The 21,723-nt window shown below is 54.3% G+C and overlaps 1 protein-coding gene across 11 annotated transcripts; it reads left to right on the forward strand.

The window, feature by feature from the left end:
- Positions 1–18: 18 nt before the first annotated feature.
- On the forward strand, positions 19–21,702 carry CCDC157 (coiled-coil domain containing 157). 11 transcript variants are annotated; one of them, XM_034949087.2, is made up of 13 exons: positions 43–192; positions 5,041–5,194; positions 9,066–9,324; positions 12,514–12,685; positions 13,408–14,032; positions 14,729–14,806; positions 15,154–15,365; positions 16,675–16,842; positions 17,001–17,169; positions 18,556–18,740; positions 19,337–19,425; positions 19,511–19,691; positions 21,325–21,702. In XM_034949087.2, exons 3-13 carry the CDS (start codon positions 9,077–9,079, stop codon positions 21,337–21,339), a joined length of 2,142 nt encoding a protein of 713 aa, XP_034804978.2. In that variant the 5' UTR covers positions 43–192; positions 5,041–5,194; positions 9,066–9,076; the 3' UTR covers positions 21,340–21,702. The 11 variants fall into 11 exon arrangements, with proteins under 11 accessions (XP_003812065.3, XP_034804978.2, XP_054961919.1 ...); XM_003812017.5 differs by lacking the exon at positions 21,325–21,702 and having other exon boundaries at positions 19–192; positions 19,511–19,859; XM_055105944.1 differs by lacking the exon at positions 21,325–21,702 and having other exon boundaries at positions 18,535–18,740; positions 19,511–19,859.
- Positions 21,703–21,723: the final 21 nt, after the last annotated feature.

The following is a 21,723-nucleotide window of genomic DNA, read 5'->3' on the forward strand; positions in this document are numbered from 1 at the left end:
CGGGACCGTCCCCTCGCCGTGACGCGCTTCCCGCCCCTCCCCGCGGGCACCGCGGCGTCCGACGCCGTTGCCAAGGCAGCGGCCTGAGCTCCCGGCTAGGGCTTTTCGGGGATCCCGGTAGCCGCAGGCGCGCCGGGGGCAGTTCCGGGAGCCGACCAGACACGAAGGCTGAAGCCGCGACGCCGAAGACAGGTGAGATGTTGTACGTCACCCGCCGGACCCCCGCCGCACTCACCTCGCGGCTCCTTTACTCCACAGGCCAGTACCTCGCTCCCTTCGACCCCGCCTTCCAAGAGCCCAGCTCCCTCCCATTGGTCTCTCATTTAGGAGAGCCCCTGTCCCCTCAGGCTCACCGCCTCGGAGCCCCACTTCCCTACTCCCTTAGTCCCCCCTTTCATTTCAGACCCACATCCTCCAAGCCCCGCTTCCAAATCCTACGCCCTTAATTCCCTTTTCCCACGGACCTGCCTTTTCTTGCTTCCATCCTCTGCCTTCCGTAGTCCCGCCCTCAAGCCCCACTGGGGGCCTCCCTCTCAAATCAAGGCTGCTGCTTTCTTTGTCTTTCTTTTTTCTTTTTTTCTGAGACAAGGTCTTGCTCTGTCACCCAGGCTGGAGTGCAGTGGCGCTATCTTGGCTCTCTGCAACCTCCGCCTCCCGAGTTCAAGCGATTCTCCTGCCTCAGCCTCCCGAGTGGCTGGGACTACAGGCGCCCACCACACCCGGCTAATTTTTTTTTTTTTTTTTTTTTTTTTGGCATTTTTAGTAGAGACGGGGTTTCACCATGTTGGCCAGGCTGGTCTGGAACTCCTGACCTCAAATGATCCGCCCGCCTCGGCTTCCCAAAGTGTTAGGGTTTACAGGCGTGAGCCACCGCGCCCGGCCAGTTTTTAAATTTTTTTTTTTTTGTAGGGACGTGGGAGGACGTCTCCCTATGTTGCCCAGGCTGGTCTCAAACTCCTGGGGTCAAGCGATCCTCCCGCCTTGGCCTCCCAAAGTGCTGGGATTACACGCATGAGCCATCACGCAGGGCTGCTGCTTTAGGCTTCACCCCTCACTCTCACAGGTGCGGCCCTGCAAGCTATGCGGCTCGCTCCCCAGAGGCCTACCTCGAATCCCGCCGGCTTCTCTCCCTCTCCTGCGATTCCCCCCCTCTCCTTCCTCCTCTCCTCAACTCTGGAAAGCGGGGAGCTGGCTCCGAACCTGTTCCTGGACTTCAGTTTCCTCACCTGTGAAATGAGGGAGTGATAGGAAAGGTTGCTCTCTCAAGTCTTCCCCCTCCCCCACACACATCGTAGCTGTGTGTCATGGTTGTTATTAATGTAGAATAATGATAGCTGGGATGTATTGGTCATTTACTATGAGCCGGATACTGTGCCCAACACTTCATGTGTTACGTCATTTATTCCTTATAGCAACCTATTTACAAATGAGGACAGTGAAGTTTGGAGTTGGTAGAGTGGGAATGCAAGTTCAAGCCAGTCTTATTCCTCTACTAGTGCAGTTAGTTATTTTGCCCTCAGTCCCTTCAGTATCCCCAGGGATCCAGGCAATTAACAATCTCATGTTTGAGACTGACATCTGCCACATAGCTGGTTTTAGAGTTTCCCGTGTTTTCATGGTGGTGGCTTTGAATCTCACCAGGCACCCTGGCTGGGAAGTAGGCATCATCTTTACCGAGTAGGGTTAGGGTACTAGTTCTGAGAGAGAGAAGGCGCTTGAATGTTGAACGGAAATGCAGGAAAGGCTCCTGCTCTTCTCTGGGAGTCAAAAGTCCACCTTGAGCCCCAGGAAATTGAGGAGAGGCAGAGATAGCTGCTGCTCCTCCCTAAGGGCTCAATTAGTGCTGTCACCTATGTGGTCATGGGTACAGTGCCAGGCTGGCAGCTTCAGACTGAGGGTTCCACTCAAGACCCAGGAATTGCAGAAAGAGCTCACGTCAAGTGCTTCTTCACTTGACACACACGTAAAGTACTTCTTAAACCATGCTTGTATCTGCATGACTTCAATTTTCAGAAGAAACAACATAAGGTCATCTTGGATTTTCCTGACACTTGGGCATTTGCTGCTGCTTATCTGAACCAGGATATACTGGGAGTTGATATCCAGGATGGCCCCATGTGGCAGCTATAGTTATTTGAAGGTGAACAGATCAGTGTTTCCTGGTGCCTTCACAAGCAAGCTTATGAATTCCAGATGCTTTGCCACCTGAATACACTTTCTCCCAGGTTGGGGGCTTCTTGATTTCTTTATTTCTTTCATGCCCATTCCAGGAAGGAAACCCAGAATACTTCCGTGTGTTATTTTGCCTTTGTTTCTGCCTCCCTCCTTGGAGACATAAAATCTCTTGGGCAGCAATAGTTCATTGGCAGTTGCCAAGACAACAGGAGTGTAGGATGTGGGCATGTGTGTTGTGAGTATCATGGGGCAGACACGTATCCCTTGGGTGATATCCCATGGGTGAAACTGGCACACACAAGCTTACCCCTTGTGGAGACCCTCAGATATCACTGGTAGTTCCTGGAGGACAGGGCTCCTTGTGCCCTGCTGTGTTCCTGGTCTTGACGTAGTGCCTGGTATGGAACAGATACTCAGTCCTCATTTGCTGAATGCACACACAGCATCCAACCCTCTGCACTGTCCAATACAGTAGCTACCAGCCAACACAGATTTTGAACATTTGAAATGGTTTCTGGTCCAAATGGCCATGTGTTGTCAAACAGGCATTAGATTTTGAGACTTAATACCATAAAAATGTTAAAAATCTCCTTAATAATTTTATATTGATATGTTGAAATAATAATGTTTTGGGTATATTGGGTTAAATAAAATATGCTGTTAAAATTAAAGTTAATTGACCTTTATTTTTACTCTTTTTAATGTGTAGGGGAGAAAAAGTAATATATTTTCCTCACTCATTGCAAGTTTAATAAAAGATTAAGGTGTCTCACGCCTATAATCCCAGCACTTTGAGAGGACAAGACGAAAAGATTGCTTGAGGCCAAGAGGCCAGGACCAGCCTGGGCAACATAGCAAGTCTCTGTCTTTACAAAAAACAAAAAAATGAGCCAGGTGCGGTGGCACCCACCTGTAGTCCTACCTACTCAGGAGGCTGAGAGGGAGGATCACTTGAGCCCAGGAGTTAAAGGTTACAATGAGCTATGACAGCACCACTGCACTGCAGCCTGAGCAACAGAGTGAGACCCTGTCTCTAAAAAATAAATAAATGAAATAAAATTTTAAAAACAGATTAACAAGAGAAAAGCATACAAATTTAATACAAGTTTACCTGCCGGGCGCGGTGGCTCACGCCTGTAATCCCAGCACTTTGGGAGGCCGAGGCGGGGCAGATCACAAGGTCAGGAGATTGAGACCATCCTGGCTAACATGGTGAAACCCCATCTCTACTAAAAAATACAAAAAAATTAGCTGGGTGTTGTGGCGGGCACCTGTAGTCCCAGCTACTCTGGAGGCTGAGGCAGGAGAATGGCGTGAACCCAGGAGGCAGAGCTTGCAGTGAGCCGAGATCACGCCACTGCCCTCCAGCCTGAGCGACAGAGCGAGACTCCATCTCAAAAAAAAAAAAAAGTTTTCCCTGACATGGAAACCTTCAGAAATGAAAACCCAAAGAAACAAGGAGATCTGTGTTTTTATGGTCAGTGTGCAGAATTATGATTGGTGGACCCAAAGGTATGATCTGGCGGGGCGCGATAGTTCACGCCTGTAATCCCAGCACTTTGGAAGACCAAGGAGGGTGGATCACCTGAGGTCAGGAGTTGGAGACCAGCCTGACCAATATGGTGAAACCCTGCCTCTACTACTAAATACAAAAATTGGCCGGGCGCGGTGGCTCACACCTATAATTCCAGCACTTTGGGAGGCTGAGGTAGGCGGATCATGAGGTCAGGAGTTTGAGACTAGCCTGACCAACATAGTGAAACCCCATCTCTAATAAAAAATACAAAAATTCACTGGGCATGGTGGCACGTGCCTGTAGTCCCACCTACTCAGGAGGCTGAGGCAGGAGAATCACTTGAACCCAGGAAGTAGAGGTTGTAGTGAGCCAAGATCGCACCACTGCACTCCAGGCTGTGCAACAGAGCGAGACTCTGTTTCAAAAAAATAATAAATACAATTAAAAATTTTAAAAATAATAAAAATACAAAAATTAGCTGGGCGTGGTGGCATGCACCTGTAGTCCCAGCTACTCAGGAGGCTGAGACAGGAGAATTGCTTGAACCCAGGAGGCGGAGGTTGTGGTGAGCTGAGATTGTGCCACTGTACTCCAGCCTGGGTGACAGAGCAAGACTCTGTCTCAAAAAAAAAAAAAAAAAAAAAAAAGGTATGATCTAGTAGTAATACATGAGGGAGGGCGTGGATTTAATAAGGCCTGTTTGCTCAGATTCTTCTTGGTGTCCCTATGTGACATTGCTTCCCATCTGGGTATAGGGCAGGACACCTGTCACATGAGGGTCTTCAGGGGAGGAGGGGAGAGGTCACAGACTGACCTTCCTGGCGGCCTGCTTCAGAGAAGAAGGATGAGGGGAAGATGAGGGTGGCCTTCCTGCTTCTGCAGTTTTTTGCATTTCTAAGGTGCCATATTTTGGGGTAGCATTTCCTGTACCCCATCTGTGGCTAGTAGAAAAACCTAAAATCGTGTGTGTGGCTTATAGTATATTTCTTTTGGACACTGCTGCTCTAGAAGTAGCATGGCCTGAGGACAGAGCAGAGATGGTGGACTCAGAATCTCAACTTCCTGAGTGACGTCGGGCAAGCTCCCTAACTTTTCAGAGCCTCAGTTTCCTCCTCTGTAGAAATGAGGCAGATTCAGGGAAGTGGCACACAGTAGGTTCTTCAGTCGAAGCCAGCACTATTGAAGAGTACCCTCTGCTCAGGCTGAAGGCAGGCAGCCCACCTGCCCCTTCTCTCCCCTCCTTCCTCCAGTCTGGAACCCCTTCTCCTTCCTGGACAGCCTTCTACCCTGCTCCCAGGAAGCCCTGCCTGACTGTGCTTTCACTCACTGTCACTGTCATCCCCTCCCAGGGTCTGAAGAGCTACTCAGAGCCAACCCTGCACTGGAGACAGGAAGCCGGGCACCTGGATGAGCCTCTGACCCAGAGCCCTGGAGCCCACAGGCTCGTCTGAGAACTAGACACACTCAGTCACTCCAGCTCCACGGGCAGGCACCTGCACAGAGGTAAGGGGAAAGCCCCATCTTCTGGGAGGGTGAAGAGTCCACCCCTCCCCTGGGTGCCTCTGAGCTTCCCAGCACCTGTGGGCACAGGCTGGCCCTTAGTCCTCTCAGCCCAGGTGACCAGGTCATACCACACGCTCACAGGGAGACAGGCTGCCAACCACAAATAACTTCTCAAATAATGATTCCATTCTGGCGGTGGTGTATGCTGGGAAGAAAAAGAACAGGATGCTCTGAGAATGTGTGACAGGGAACCTCGCCCGGCCTGGGGCCCTGGGGAGCTTTCCTGAAGAGGGGATGTTTGGCGGGGGGCCTGAGGGAGGTGTCTTATCTAGAAGAAGTGTGGGGAAGGGCGCATTCTGGGTGGGGAGACACTGAAGCTGGGGCAGGCCACACAGGGCAGGAGCCCCAGGAAGCGGTCCAGTCTTGGTGCTGTAGAAAGAGAGGAAAAGGCTCCAAGCAGGGGTGGGTTGCCTTATTAAACAATCACTCTGGTTGCCATGTACAACCAGGATGGACCAGGTGGTACAGGGCAGAAGGGAAGTGGCTCACCCCTCAGGGAGGCTCTGGCAGTGTCTGGGGAGATGATGGGGTAGGAGCAGTGTTGATGGAGAGAAATTCTGGGTTCCCAGTGTGGTCTCGATGTAGGATTGGCAGCATTGGGTCCTGGGACATGGGGGTAGAGGAAAGAGGGAACTCAGGAAATGCCTAGTCGAGGGCTAAGCCAGGTGCACTCAGTGGGGTGCCGTTTTCTGAGATGAGGGAGGTTGGTGGGAAGGATAGGTTTGGGAGAACAATTTTTCAGCCAGCCCTGGACTTGCTGGAGGCAGAAGGGGCCATGGCCTAAATGCTGCCCAAGCAGCCCCTGCTTCAGGGAGGGGCTGGTGCAAGGAGGTACTTCCTGCTACTGAGAAATTCACCAAGGACAAGGGGCCCCTGCTGGCAGGTGGGGAGGAGCTGGAGCTCAGCATCCGCATAGCTGCCTGACTCCCAGCAGAATGCTGGCTCTGAAACCAGCTGCCAACTCACACCCTAGCCCTGCTGGAGGGTGATAAGTCACAAGAGGGACCAGGGCAGTGTCTTGCTTCTCCACCTTCTGAGTCAGGGTCATAGACTGTTCATCCAGATCACCACCTTCAGATGTCCACAGGCGGCAGAAGATGGACCAGAAGCATTCTGTGTGGGCCGCAGGGGAACTGGGGAAGAACGGGAGCCAGGCCCCAGCACAAGACAAGGATGGGCTTTGCTGTGGTTACTGCTAATAATATTATTAATAATAATAATAGTTAATATTGCTTAAGAACATTTACTGGTGCCTTGTATTGGACCAAGCACCTTACTCATGACTCCTTTAATGCCTTCACAACAACCTGGCCTGCTTGGAGACAATGTCCCCATCTTACAGCTGGGCCTCAGTGACTTGCCTGAGGCCAGGAAGGGGCAGGGCTGGGATTCTCTGTATAAAAACGTAATGGCAGTCCTAGTGTTCAATAGATCAGTAGGGTGACTAGTTTATAGTGATCTATTGTACATTTCAAAATAGCTAGAAGAAAATAAATGGAATGTTTCTCTTTTTTTTTTTTTTTTTTAAAGACAGAGTCTCACTCTGTCACCCAGGCTGGAGTGCAATGGCGCGATCTTGGCTCACTGCAACCTCCACCTCCGGGATCAAGCAGTTCTCCTGTCTCAGCCTCCCAAGTATCTGGGATTATAGGCATCCGCCATCATGTCCGGCTAATTTTTGTATTTTTGTAGAGATGGGGTTTCACCATGTTGGCCAGGCTTGAACTCCTGACCTCAGGTGATCCGCCCGCCTCGGCCTCCCAAAGTGTTGGGATTACAGGCGTGAGCCATTGCGCCTGGCCTCAAAGGTTTCTTAGCATAAAAAAAAAGGCCAGGTGTGGTGGTTCTCACCTGTAATCCCAGCACTTTGAGAGGCCAAGCCTTTCAGAGAGGACTGCTTGAACCCAGAAGTTTGAGACCAGCCTGGGCAACACAGTGAGATCCCGTCTTTACAAAAAATTTTTTAAATTGCCAGCTCAAGATGTTACCCCCCCAAAATAATAAATAATTAGCTAGGTGTAGTGGCACATGCTTGTAGTCCTAGCTACTTGGGAGGCTGAGGCAGGAGGATCACTTTAAGTCCAGGAGGTTGAAGCTACAGTGAGCTGTGAGGGTGCCACTGCACTCCAGCCTGGGTGACAGAGACCATGTCTCAAAAAACAAGACAAAAAAAGTAAAAAAGAAAAGACAAATTTAAGGTGATGGATATTCTAAGTACACTGATTTGATCTTTACAAATTATATGAATGTATTAAATAATCCTGAAACTATGTACCCTGAAACTATGGACATCTATTATGCATCAGTAAAAACAAAAATTGTTTTAAAAATATATATAATGGGGCTGGGTGCGGTGGCTCACGCCTGTAATCCCAGCACTTTTGGAGGCCAAGGCGGATGGATCACTTGAGGTCAGAAGACCATCCTGGCCAACATGGAGAAACTCTGTCTCTACTAAAACTGCAAAAATTAGCCAGGCGTGGTGGCGGGCACCTGTAATCCCAGCTACTCGGGAGGCTGAGGCAGGAGAATTGCTTGAACCCAGGAAGCGGAGGCTGAGGTGGAGGCTGCAGTGAGCTGAGATCACGCCACTGTACTCCAGCCTGAGCAACAGAGCTAGACACCATCTCAAAAAAAAAAAAAAAAACCCAAAAAAACATATATATAATGGCTTCTCTGTCACCAGCGTGGTGACAATAGGTCTCAATGCAAGTTTTCATGTTTTCCTCTCTTGCACTTTAGAAGTCAAGTGCATTTTAAATTTTCTTTGCGATTCTTTTTCTTTTCTCCATTCAATCACTGAGTCATTATTTGCCAGTGAGCATCTACAATGGGCCAGGTCCCTGGCTGGCCGCACTGGGGATACCACAGGGACTAAGGTGGCTCAGAGAGAAGGCCGTTCCAGCAGAGAGCAATCACAGCTGAGATGGTGGAAGCCCAGAGGGATTATCTAAGCCAGCATGGAGGGTACTCAGGGAAGCCTTCTTGGAGGAGGTAATATCCAGGAACCCTGGAGGATGAGAGGAGTTAGCCAGGTGATGGGAATTGGACAGGGGAGCATGATTCAGACAGAGGGGACAGATGGGCGAGGATTTAGAAACAAGTGCCTGGTGTGCATGAGCTGCAACTCGTAGCTGATGGTGGTAGGAGGGGAGACTGTGGGGTGGAGGGGAGACTATGGGGTAGAGGGGAGGGGACTGGAGAGAGGTGGGGTGAGGGATGTGTCTGGAGGTGGCTTTTCTTCCACAGGCCACAGGGAGTACCGAGGCACTGTGGCCAGCATGACATGGTCCAATAGAGTTTCGTCCAAATCTCTGGAGCCGAAGTTGTTCAGATTGGAGAGGGCAGGCCTGTGACCCAGCTAGAACCTGCTGCAGTGGTCTAGGCAGGATATGACAGTGGCCTGGTGTGGCCCAACTCTCCCCATCACGCTGTAGCTATAACTCTCAGTTGTGTGTGCCCTGTTCAAGGGTTCACTTTGGGAGGAAAGGATGGTAGGCATGTTCTTGTTCATAGCTGTATCCACCCAGCCTTGAGCAGGGGACCCAACATACACAAGCCCTCAGGAAGGACTTATGGAGTGATGGACTCTGCAGTATGTGCTTGGGGTAGGGGAACTGAGAGGCTGGTGAGGCCACCCAGAACCGGGTCCGAAAGGCCTTGTCACCTGGGGCTGGGAAACAGACTTCTCCCCAGGGTCTGGGGTGAACTTCCGGCCTAGCAGCTCCTGGGCAGATGAGGGTTTCAGGGAGTTTCCTCCTGCAGCAGCCACGTGGCTCTGGCTGGCAGGGCTCTTCTCTGCTCACCCCAGGATCTGTGAGGATGGCGCACCTGCTGGGCAGCCAGGCCTGCATGGAGAGCCTGCGCACAGACCTCACCGACCTGCAGGGTGCCATCGTAGACGTCTTCTCCCGCGCCGGGCCTGTGCGCTTCCCCTCCTGGAAGTTCCCTGACCGCATGGCCTGTGACCTCGACATGGTGGCCCTGCTGGAGCACTATGACCATGTTCCGGGTGACCCCGAGTTCACGCAGCTGTCCCATGCCGTGCTGCTGGAGCTGGTCATCGACAGGTGAGGGCCTTGACCAAGCCTGGTCATCTCAGGATGCCGGCACCTGCCCCTGAAACCAGTGGCAGCTACGGAAGCCCCTCCAGAGGCAGGGGTGATGTTGGAACAACAGTCACCATTGAGTACCTGTCGGGGCCACATCAGCTCAGGACTTTCAGAGTGGTCTTACCTTTTATCATGTGTCTTGTGTTGTGTGCTGTGCTATCCTGTGTTAGGCTCTCCTAGCCTGTCCACCTCAGGCAGTTGATTTCCATTCCATCGGTCTCTGTGGCACCACAGCTGTGACCACGGTCTCTCAGCCTCTCCCAGCTGCCTCCTCAGGGTTTCTGTGTTGGGGACCCCATAGTTGCTTCTCAGAGTTTCCATTCTGGGCTCTCTTTCCTGTTGTCCTGTGGGTTGTGCTGTTCCCTCTGCATATCACAAGGCCGGACACGGGATGTGTTTTTCCAAATCCTGACCCGCTGGGAAGAGCCTTGCTGATTCTCCTGCAGCCTCATCACTTCTAAGCTATCATTAAAGTTAACATGGTTGGCCGGGCATGGTGGCTCACGCCTGTAATCGCATCACTTTGGGAGGCCAAGGCGGGTGCATCACTTGAGGTCAGGAGTTCAAGACCAGCCTGGCCAACATAGTGAAACCCTGTCTCTACTAAAAATACAAAAATTAGCTTGGTGTGGTGGTGCATGCCTGTAATTCCAGCTACTCAGGAGGCTGAGGCATGAGAATCACTTGAATCTGGGAGGCAGAGGTTGCAGTGACCAAGATCACACCAATGCACTCCAGCTTCGGTAATGGAGTAAGACTTTCTCAAAAAAAAAAAAAAAAAGTGAAAATAAAAATAAAGTTAACATGGTGTGCTTGGCACGGTGGCTGACACTTGTAATCCCAGCATTTTGGGAGGTTAATGGGAGGATCATCTGAGAGTTCAAGACCAGCCTGGGCAACATAAGGAAACCCCATCTGTACAAAAATATTTTAAAAATTAGCTGGGTGTGTTGGTGCGTGCCTTTTTTTTTTTTTTCCTTCGGAGTTTTGCTCTTCTTGGAGTGCAGTGGTGTGATCTCAGCTCACTGCAACCTCCACCTCCTGGGTTCAAGAGATTCTCCTGCTTCAGCCTCCAAAGTAGCTGGGATTACAGGTGCCTGCTGTCACGCCTGGCTAGTTTTTTTGGATTTTTAGTGGAGACGGGGTTTCACCATGTTGACCAGGGCTGGTCTCAAACTCGTAACCTCAGGTGATCCATCTGCCTCGGCCTCCCAAAGTGCTGGGATTACAGGCGTGAGCTACTGCACCCGGCTGGTGCGTGCCTATTGTCCCATCTACTTAGGAGGCCGTGGTGGGAGGATTGTTTGAGCCCTGGAGGTCGAGGCTACAGTGAGCCATGATCATGCCACTGCACTCCAGCCTGGGCAACAGAGCAAGCCCCTGTCTCAAAGAAAGAAAAAGCAAAGCTAACATGGTCACCAGCCTTTCACATTCTGGGGACTGTATCTCAGGGTTCTAGCGCTCAAATACCTTAAAAATGGTCAGGTGCATTGGCTCACGTCTGTAATCCCAGCACTTTGGGAGGCCGAGGTGGGCGGATCACCTGAGGTCAGTAGTTCGAGACTAGCCTGGCCAACGAACAGGGTGAAACCCCGTCTCTACTAAAAATACAAAAATTAGCCGGGCGTGGTGGTGCCTGCCTGTAGTCCCAGCTACTCTGGAGGCTGAGGCAGGAGAATTGCTTGAACCTAAGAAGCAGAGGTTGCAATGAGCTGAGATCGTGCCATTGCACTCCAGCCTGGCGACAGAGTGAGACTCTGTCTTAAAACAAACAAACAAACAAAAAACAACCTTAAAGCCGTGACGGCCAGACAGGTAGCAAAGAATGTGAGAGGGACTCCAGTGGTTTCAGGATGACCTGCCTAGGGACAGAGAAGCCAGGGTTACCACTCTGAGGGCTGGAGGAGCCCTTGGTACAAAAGCACCATCTGTAACCTCTGAGCAGCTGAACGTGTATGAGCACAGAACACACCTTCCTTTCTCCGTGACTTTATGCATTACACTGTCCCTCTGCTAGGAGTGTCCTGCCCATCCATCATGGCCTGGTTTACCCAGCCGCTTCTCTGTGAAGCTGTCTCTGACATGCCCTCTGCCCTACCTGACCCTCTGCCTACCTCTGGCTGAGTTAGAGTGGTGTAGCATTGAGCTGCTCAGTTCGTGGCAAGGGTGGGATCACGGCTAAGGCTGCAGACAGCACCACAGTCTCCCGCTGCGAGGGTCGGTTGGTCTGAGCAGACGGATTGCTCTGCCAAAGCCATGCTCTGTCCTCTTTTCAGATGCTTTCCCATTCCCCGATGTTGCTTGGCACCATGGCAAGTGCTGTTGTCCCTGTTTGCAGAGGAGGACACCTTGGCCAGAGAGGGGCGGGGCCTGGAGGCAGTTGGCACCTCCGCCCCCAGGCCCTCTCTGCCCAAGGCCCTACAGGTTTTGGAATGACCCTCCTGCATCTGCAAAAAGCTAAGTTCACTCATCTTCCTGGTATGTGTTGTAAACACAATACTTCTTTAAAACAGCTTGGTTCCCATGCAAATGCAAACTTAGCTTTTTATTATAATACTCCTTTTTCTTACAATTCATGCCTGACTGTAGTTTTAAACTTGGAGGTTAGGACAGAGACCTAGCTGTCTTGACACAGGTCTCCACTGTCACAGAAGCAGCTCACCCTGCAGAAGCCCCTGACTAGCCTCAGGAGACTGTGCACACTCCCTGCTCTGCCCTATCAATGTGTGTCTGTGGGCAAGCTCTTCCCCTCTCTGGGTCTCAGCTCTGTCATCTACCAGGTGGAGGCTCTGGGCCACTGGATATAAGGCAGCTGTTCACCCAGAACTTTTCAAGGACTCAGGATACAACTGAGGCAAGGCCAGGCCTGGCTTCACAGAGCTCCCTGGTCCAGTGGAGAAGAGCCAGGCAGAAGTGCCACCCAGGAGACACAGAAGAGGCTCCCAAGCTGAGGCTGTGGCCAGGGAGGGCTTCCCGGAGGAAGTAGCCCCTGGGTTAGGTTTGAAGCTGGCCCAGCAGAGCATATTCTGAGACTCTCCAAGCTCTTGATGCCTGGGCCAGTTCCCCAGAGCCAGAGCTGCGGTTGTATGGTCTGAGGGTATGTTAGCACCAGCCTGGGCCCCAGCAACCTAGCATCTCTGCCCGCAGGCTCCTGCTGCTGCTTCAAAGCTGTATGAGCTACTTGGAGAACCTTGGCTCAGAGCAGATGATGCCCCCTGCACAGGCTGCGGGGCCCTGCATGTCCGTGGGGCTCACGGTGCGGCGCTTCTGGGACAGCCTGCTGAGGCTGGGCACGCTCCACCAGCAGCCACTCCCCCAGGTGGGTCCCAGCCTCTGTCTCAGGTGGGTCAGCCTCAGCCTCTATCTCCCCACTGTGGTGGCCTTCACACCTCACCCCAGCTCTGGCTTCCTAGCCTACCACTATGTGCACCACAGCCTTTACTGGCTCCCACCGCCCTCCCAATCAAGCCCCACACAGTGTGGCGGTTAAGAACGCAGGCCTTGGGGATCATGCCTTGCTCCCTGGCTCTGACATCCCTGTGGGACTTTGGAAAAATCTTGCCTACTTTGAACCTCAGTTTCTTCATCTGTACAACGGAGGTCATGTGACCCCTGTTTGTTATGGGCTATCCCGTAATCCACACAACCACCCACTGGGGAAGAACCACTGTTCCCATGATGGGAAGGAAACTAAAACTGAGAGTGGTTATGGTGACACAACAGCAGGCAGGTCCAGTAAGCAAGAGCCCAGTAACCAGCAGCTGTGACCGTCACCATCACCTTCCCAACACCATGCATACAATCAGATCAAGCCTGGAGCTTGGGGTGCGGGCCGCAGAGAGGAGACCTGGCTGTAGTAAGCTGAGTCAGAGTAACAGAGGGAGAAAGTTCTCTCTTATTCACATCGGTGTCAGAGAACATTTGAGGGTCTGAGTGTCAGGCAAGGCTGTCACACTGTCACAGAACATCCCCCAGGGAACCAGTCACCTCCCTCTCTACTCTCTCCCTCACCTGCTTTCCCTTGTCTTTTTCTGAACACAGAAAGGGGCAAACCAAAGGGAGACTCCCACCTCCAAGCCCACCACCAAGGGCGAGCCAGCCAGGAGCCCTGAATATCTGACTGCCAAGTTCATCAAGCCCTCCTCCCCAGTGCTAGGCTTGCCCCAGACCTGCCAAGAGCCAGAGAGCATCCCTGTCAGAGCCTCCCTGCAGTTCCCAGCCACGACCTCCAAGAACACCAGGAGTGTCCACTCCCAGACCATTGAGACGGCCCTGGTGCCCTGTGACGCATGCGCCAGCGTCCAGGGAAGCCTGCGGAAGGTGGGCAAGGTGGTCATCAGCCTGTGTCAGAGCCAGAACCTGCCCTCGTCCTTAGGCCAGTTCCAGCAACTGGTGCAGGACAGCATGGGGCTCAGGCCACTGCCGGCTGCCACCGTGGGCCGCTGGGCAGCAGAGCAGAGGAAAGACCTGACGCGCCTCAGTAAGCATGTGGAGGCCCTCAGGGCCCAGCTGGAGGAGGCCGAAGGGCAGAAGGATGGCCTGAGGAAGCAGGCGGGCAAGCTGGAGCAGGCGCTGAAACAGGAGCAGGGGGCACGGCAGCAACAGGCGGAGGAGGATGAGCAGTGCCTGTCTGAGTGGGAGCACGACAAACAGCAGCTGCTCACAGGTCTGTGCCCCAGAGGCCAGACGCCTGGTGCCCAGGGGCTCTGCCACAGCCTTTGCATGGATGTTTGTGAGACAGGGCTTCCAGGGCAAGTGGTTTGTGTGGAAGAACCCAGGCTGGGACACAGGCAAGAGGCAGGGAAGGGAGGGCAGCAAGGAAGGGGGTGTTCATCCGGTGGTGACACTGTGATCTCAGTCCCACTGGGGCCACCAGGAGCTGGGCTAGGACGCTTGCCCAGACTCGTCCATCGGTCAGTGAGGGAACCGAGGTATGTATCCACTTGCACTGTCAGTCATTGAGGGCTACTTCCAGAGAGTTATTCCCCTGGCACTTCCAGCCAAGCAGAGCAGCCTCTCTGGTTTTGGCAAAAGCCATTAGAGACAAAGTTCCTGGCACCAGAAGTTGGCCAGTGCCCACTGATGGGAGGCCTGAGGGATTTGCCCTTTCTGAGCCTCACAGTTGCCTCCATGGACGACACCAAGGCCCAGAGAGGTGTAGACACATGGCAGCCAGCCCATGAGAAGCAGGGTGGGTAAGGGCCCAGCCGCTTCCACCAGCCTCCCTAGAGCTGCTCCCATGTCCGCAGGCGGCCCCTCTGCAGGCGATGGGCTGCCTCCACTCCACGGGGCACACTGGGCATGAAGGCCGCCGGCCAGGTCCATGGGACCCTCTGAAGGGCCTCTCTCTTGGCTGCCATAGAAACAAGTGACCTAAAGACAAAGATGGCCACCCTGGAGAGAGAACTGAAACAGCAGCGGGAGTCCACGCAGGCTGTGGGTAAGGAGCCCCGTCATAGGCCCCCATGCCACATCTCAAGCCAGGGGTGTGGCTGGATGAGCATCGTCCATCTCTGTACCCTGAGCATCCAGGGCAAAGTTGAAGGGAACCAGCCACAGGAGAGTGGGCCTGACCAACCACACTATTGGCGATGACCAAACTGGGTTGCCACCTCCTACCGAGAAAGCGCCTTCTATTTTCCAAACCCACCTCAGGTGGGGTCTAGAGCCCCATTTTGTGGCTGAGGACTCTGAGGCCCAGAGATGGGATGTGAGCTCCCGTCCTAGGTCTGAGGTAGTACAGCGCTCCCCTGCCCTACCCCATCCCATGTCCACTTAATGCTGCAGAGGCAAAGGCCCAGCAGCTGCAGGAGGAAGGTGAGCGCAGGGCGGCAGCGGAGAGGCAGGTGCAGCAGCTGGAGGAGCAGGTGCAGCAGTTGGAGGCGCAGGTGCAGCTGTTGGTGGGTCGGCTGGAGGGTGCTGGCCAGCAGATCTGCTGGGCCAGCACGGAGCTGGATAAGGAGAAGGCCCGTGTCGACAGCATGGTCCGCCATCAGGAGGTGAGGCCAGGGCCCTCGCTAGCCTGGGCATCTGCAATGTAGGCTGCAAGGAAAGAGGGCTCCACTGTCAGGGAATGGGGGATCATCTGTATTGGGCATCTGCTCCCTGAGATGCCTCCAGGTGTGGGGGTTGACTCACCTTTACAGAGAGTCTACCCTGAACCAGGCACTGGGGGAACAGTGACCCAGGGACTGATACTGCCCAGTGAGGCCTCACTCTGGAAGAGCGCCCCACAGGCAAAGATGAGCAGGTGTGCCACACTCTCCTGCCAGATGGCTAAGGGGTGCAGGGAGGGATGGCCACATCTGCCATGGGAATCCAGAATGGCTTTTAGGAGGAGGTGGCCTTTGAGCTGGACGCCCATGACAGGCAATTAGTCCATCAGCCAGGGGAAGGACAGGGCAGGCAGAGGGTGAGCCAGGGCCCAGGGCATAGCTGTGCTCTGGGCAATGGGGCCTCACAGGAGTCCTCAGAAGTGTGGTTGAGGGAGTAGGTGACCTGTTGCCTAGTGAAAGGGGCAGGTCTGGGGGCTGTCCTGGCTGGGTCTACCCTCAAAAGCTCAGCAAGGAGCCAGGAGTTCAGTTGAGAGTCCCCAGGGTCAGACATGGGCCCAGGGTAGGGGAAGCCTTTCTACCCCAAGTGGGTGCTGTTCTCTGTGCCTTGCAAACTGTCACAGCCGCCATGTATCAGGTGTCTGCTGTGACCCAGGCTTCAGGCGCCGCAGCCTCTGATGCTTACTCCTCGCTACAGCAACAGGAGGTAGATACTCTTGTCACCCCCATTTTACGAATGAGGAAACAGCCTTATTGAGTGAGGTTAAGGAAGTTGCCCAAGGCCACACAGCTAGTGAGAGGTGGAGCCAGGACTCCGAGCAGTCCAGCGTTAGTTCTTCCTGCTTTCCATTCAGTGGGTGTTAGGAAATGTGGGCTTCAGCAACATGGGATGATGTGACACTGGAGACCCGAGGAGAAGAAAAACTTAGTTCCCAGAATTCCTCTCCAAGTGGGGTCTGTGTATGACTGGAAGGAAGTGGGGGTGAGACCCCCAGAGCCAGCCATCTGCGTTCCAAGGGCCGGGGTCTTCGAGCTGGGATCCTGGCCTTGACCAGGTCCGGTGTGCATCTGCCTGCTGCCAGCTTCCCCCGACCCCTACCCTTCCATGCGTGTGACCAGCATTCCCTAGACACAGACACACACCCCAGGGGGGTAGCAGCCGAGGGGTAGTAGATGCTGTAGCCTCCTTAGTTCCACATGGCTGGGCCTAGCCCTGTGGGTCTCACAGCCTCCCTGCTTGTCCGTTCCTGCTTAGTCTCTGCAGGCCAAGCAGCGAGCCCTGCTAAAGCAGCTGGACAGCCTGGACCAGGAACGTGAGGAGCTGCGGGGCAGCCTGGACGAGGCTGAGGCCCAGCGGGCCCGCGTGGAGGAGCAGCTGCAGAGCGAGCGGGAGCAGGGGCAATGCCAGCTCAGGGCCCAGCAGGTGAGGGTGGGGGTCTTCCTTTTTGCCAGAGAAGTCTCTGGCCAACTGAGTGCCTGCAGGCCTGTCCCATGTCTTTTCTTGGGTAGGGACGGTGCCCCGGGGTGCTGAGTACCATGTAGCTCACTCAGGAGCCAGGCCTGAGCCTCCCTCTGCCCCAGGAGCTGCTGCAGAGCCTGCAGAGGGAGAAGCAAGGCCTGGAGCAGGCGACTATGGACCTGCGGCTAACCATCCTGGAGCTAGAACGGGAGCTGGAGGAGCTGAAGGAGCGGGAGCGGCTGCTGGTGGCCTTCCCAGACCTGCACAGGCCCACCGAGACCCAGATCCATGGTAGGGGACTGGGGATGGTGCCAAGGGCACGCTGGGGCTCAGGGCCAGCAGCTGAGGGCTCGTGTGGGCAGGACACTGGGGACTGCAGCTCCCTAGCCTGCAGCAAGGGTGTTAAAGCCAGGCGGCCAGCAGCGCAGCCCCTGTGGACCCACCACAGCACGCAAGTGCTTCATGCGTCATCCACTCTGTATAGACAGGGACGTGAAAGCCCAACAGTGATGTGACTACCTCTAGTCACAACAGCCAAACGCAGACACAGGTCTGGTTGTCCCCACAGCCTGTGCTCTTCACTACGTCACATGCTAATTCTTGCTCGACTTCTGTGTGTCCCCCTTCTTGGTTCTTGGAATGGGTCCCCAAACCACACCATGGGACTAGTCCCAAGGACACAGCCTCCAGCTGCCCACTGTCCTGGACCCCATGGCATAGGAGTGCTAGGTACCCATCTTGGCACAGGATTGGATATCAGGTGACCTGGGTTCTCCCAGCCCCTCCAGACCCCTAAAGCGCTAGGGCAAATCCATTTGCAGAGCTGGCAGGAAGATCTGCAGTTAGCTGCTCATGAGACATCATCCAGGCCCTTCTGTCCCCTTCTCAACCACCTTGTGAGGCAGGTCATAGCCCCATAGCTATTTCCCATAGCAGGAAACTGAACCAGAAGGGGCAGCAATTCTCCCGGGCTCCTGGAGCCAGAAGGAAGCATCCATCACAAAAGCAGGGGAAGAGCAGCCTGGCGGAATTCCTGCCGTTCCCATGCTTGAGCTGGCCGTGTGACCTTGGACAGCTCACTTTGGCTGTAGCCTGTCCAAAACGGGGGGCCTTGTCAGAGATTCACTCTCCTCTCATGCTTATTTGCTAAGTCTTTTTTTTTTTTTTTTTTTTTTTTGTTGAGACAGAGTCTCACTCTGTTGCCAGGCTGGAGTGCAGTGGCACAATCTCTGCTCACTGCAACCTCCACCTCCTGGGTTCAAGTGATTCTCCTGCCTCAGCCTCCCGAGTAGCTGGGACTACGGGGGCCCGCCACCACACCCAGCTCATTTTTCTATTTTTAGTAGAGACGGGGTTTCACCATGTTGGCCAGGATAGTCTTGATCTCTTGACTTAATGATCCCCTGACCTGGGCCTCCCAAAGTGCTGGGATTACAGGCATGAGCCACCGCGCCCGGCCTTGCTAAGTCTTTTGAGAGCTCTAGGTCCCACCCAGCTCTCAGATTTTATAATACTATGGTCATCTTCCCCGCAGGTTGGGGGACAGGGAAGGGGGAATAAGGCCTCGGGAGAAGATGAGCTAGGAGGCCTGGTGCACTACACAGCTCCTTTGTGCCTCCAGGCCACCCGCCCAAGCTGGTGTGCCTCCCTTCTAAGGTCCTGTCCCATTGGGCACAGGAGGCAGATCCAGCAGCGTGGAATCCCAGATAACATGTCCCACAGACTCTGGCAACGTCACAGATCACATGGAGAGGCAAGTGCAGGCCAACGACATCCGCATCCGGGTCCTACAGGAGGAGAACGGGCGGCTCCAATCAATGCTGTCCAAAATCCGGGAAGTGGCCCAGCAGGGTGGCCTCAAGGTGGGCCTGAGAGAGTGGGCCCTTGGGGACCAGGAGGAAGCCCCTACCCAGCAGCAGGTCTTCAGACTCTGCCCCAGGAACTTGTGGAGAGCCCACCTCATCACATGAGGCCTTAGGCTGTGCTTTTGTGAAACATTTTTCACATTTCCAGAAGGCGTAAGGATGTTATGGATCCGATGCCTTCCAGTCCCATATGCCCTCTATAGCTGTCATTCCTTTAAGTGCAGCAAGAAGCCTCGTCAGGCCGGGTGCGGCGGCTCATGCCTGTAATCCCAACAATTTGAGAGGCTGAGGCGGGCAGATCACTCGAGCCCAGGAGTTTGAGACCAGCCTGGACAATATAATGGGACCCCGTTTCTACAAAAAAAAAAAAAGAAGCCATGTCAGAAAGAAACCTCCCCATACTTGCTGCCTGCCCAAGGCTCTGCAGCTGAGAATAGGCCCTGGAAGGCTTCCTAGGCCCTGCCCCTAGGTGAAAGGGCCCATGGATATGCGCCCGGCCCTTCCCTCCCCATCCCTGGCTACGACACCCTCTCTGTACAGTGGGGAGGGGACTCCTGGGCCCTTATAAGACTGGCTTTTTTTTTTTTTTGTAGCTGATCCCGCAGGACCGGCTCTGGTCCCCTTCCAGCAAGGGAACCCAGGGAGCAACACCACCAGTCCAGGCCCAGAGCACATCCCCAGGGTGAGTGAGGCTTTACTGGAGGTGGGGCAGGTGAGTGGAGTGTTCCCTGCATTCACAGGGGATCTTGGATCTGGTTTTCCTTCAGGCCTCTGGGCAGACAGCACCTTCCTAGCAGCAGGACGGGTAGGACCCTGCTGGGCCAGCCCTGCACATCCCCATCTCGGCAGCCCTGCGCATCCCCATCTCGGCAGCCCTGCAGCCAGCCCAGCAAGTCCTTGCTGGAGGGTGTGACCCACTTGGACACCTGCACCCAGAACCCCATCAAGGTCTTGGTCAGGCTGAGAAAGAGACTGTCACCTGGCCGGGGACAGGCCAGCTCTGCACACCAGCCCCAGGAGCGGCCCATGTAGCCTGTGGCCCAGGGCTGAGGCTGGATGGGAGGTGGCTGGCAGCCCACCCACTGTAATAAAGCCCCAGCCATTGGCCCACAGCAATCTTTGCCTCACAGTATGACTGAGCCAAGGAAAGAACCCTTCCTTCCCTGTCCTGGGCAGGGGCCACTGAGTCCCCAGCCATGTAGTTCAGTCAGTCAGCAGAGTCCTGGCACTATGGGCCCTCAGTAAAAGGGGCCTTCCTGCTTCCCTCCCGACAGAGGCTGTGGGATAGGAGAGTACACCCAGGGCAGAGGAAGCTCCTAGGACCTGGGCCAGGTGAAGGGCCGTTTTTCTATCCCCAGAGCAAGGGTCGAGGGGTGAAGCTGGGCTCAGTGGCCCGCACTGACTCAGGAAGGGGTCAGGTGGGAGTGGACAGAGGAAGGGCCGGTGAGGATGTCTGAAGCAGGCAGAGGGCAGCAACGCCTTCAGCCTCCCACCCTGGCTCTGGACCTGCGCTGGGCACATTAAGGACCCAAGAGGTCAGGCCTCCTTTCACTGAGGAACTCCTTGCCTTTAGGAAATGGTGACGGTCATGAAGGTTTCTCTAAATCCTGGAGGTCATAGCCCCAGGAGGCCACTGAAGGCAGGGCAAGGCCTCCACCAAGCAGAGGACACCCTGCCAGCCCCAGCTTTCCCATCCCTGTCCCTTGGGGGTTTCTTCAGCCCAGGGTGCCATGCAGCCAAGCATCTGGGGCTCTGGTTTTCCTCATGAAGCCACCAGCCTACCCTGAGCCACCTCACCTGTGAATGACAATCTCCAAAAACTTGCTGAGGCCTTCTCAGGGTGCACGCTCCCAAATGCCTGAAGCATTTTCCCTTGGTGAAGAGGCCGTCAGGTAGAGCACCTCAGTTCACAGAGAAGGGTCAAGAGGGGCCATGTATATAGCTGAGCTACCACAGCTTTGGTCAGCCCAACTTCCTGCTTCTGAGGGGCCTGGGAGTTCCTGAGGGAGGCTGGGGTGCCCCGGGCACCCCCCTCACAGGGGAGCACCATCCCTCAGCACCCTGAGTCAGAAGGCCTGTGCTCAAGTCCAGGGGAAGGACCTCACAGCTGAGTAGCTCTCTCAGGCGCCCACCAACTCTGTGCCATGTATTCATTAGCTCCCAGTTCTGGCAGTCAGAAGTCCAGGTTCTGTGTGGCTGGGTTTTTTTGCTCCGGGTCCCAGAGGGCTGAAATTGAGGCATCTACCAGGTTGCGTTCCTTTCTGCCGGTTCTGGGGAAGAATTGGCTTCCAAGCTCCACTTGTTGGCAGAATTCCAATCCTTGCGGCTGTGGGACTGAGGTCCCCATGTCCTCGCTGGCTGGCTGTAAGCCAGGTCCTCTCACGGCTCCTAGAGGCCGTCCACCTTCCTTGCCATGGGGCTCCCTCCATCTTCAAGTCAACAACAGAGGATTTCTCATGTGCTGAATCCCCCACATGCTTCAAATCCCTGACTTCCTCCTCTTCTACCAGCAGAAAACTACTTTGAATAGGCTCATGTGGTTAGGGCAAGGCTCACACTCAAATACTTTCCCTATCTTCAGGTCAGCTTGCTATAAGACAGAACCCAACCATGGGCGTAAAATCCCTTTGAGAAGCCGGGCGCAGTGGCTCACGTCTGTAATCCCAGCACTTTGGGAGGCCGAGGCAGGCGGATCACCTGAGATCGGGAGTTCAAGACCAGCCTGACCAACATGGAGAAACCCCGTCTCTACTAAAAATACAAAATTAGCCGGGCGTGGTGGCGCATGTCTGTAATCCCAGCTACTCGGGAGGCTGAGACAGGAGAATTGCTTGAACCCGGGAGGCGGAGGTTGCAGTGAGGCGAGATCACGCCATTGCACTCCAGCCTGGGCAACAAGAGTGAAACTCCATCTCAAGAAATAAAAATAAAATAAATAAATAAAATCCCTTTGAGTCCCAGTTCCAGAAATTATATTAAT

This window comes from Pan paniscus, chromosome 23 (assembly GCF_029289425.2).
Source record: "Pan paniscus chromosome 23, NHGRI_mPanPan1-v2.0_pri, whole genome shotgun sequence".
In the NCBI taxonomy this organism is placed as follows: Eukaryota; Metazoa; Chordata; class Mammalia; order Primates; family Hominidae; genus Pan; species Pan paniscus.

Coding starts and splice junctions, on each gene's coding strand:
- CCDC157 (XM_055105944.1), top strand. CDS start 9,077: ATGGCGCACCTGCTGGGCAGCCAGGCCTGCATGGAGAGCCTGCGCACA. Junction 17,170..18,534: donor CACCGAGACCCAGATCCATG/GTAGGGGACTGG, acceptor CTCCCTTCTAAG/GTCCTGTCCCATTGGGCACA. Junction 18,741..19,336: donor CCCAGCAGGGTGGCCTCAAG/GTGGGCCTGAGA, acceptor TTTTTTTTGTAG/CTGATCCCGCAGGACCGGCT.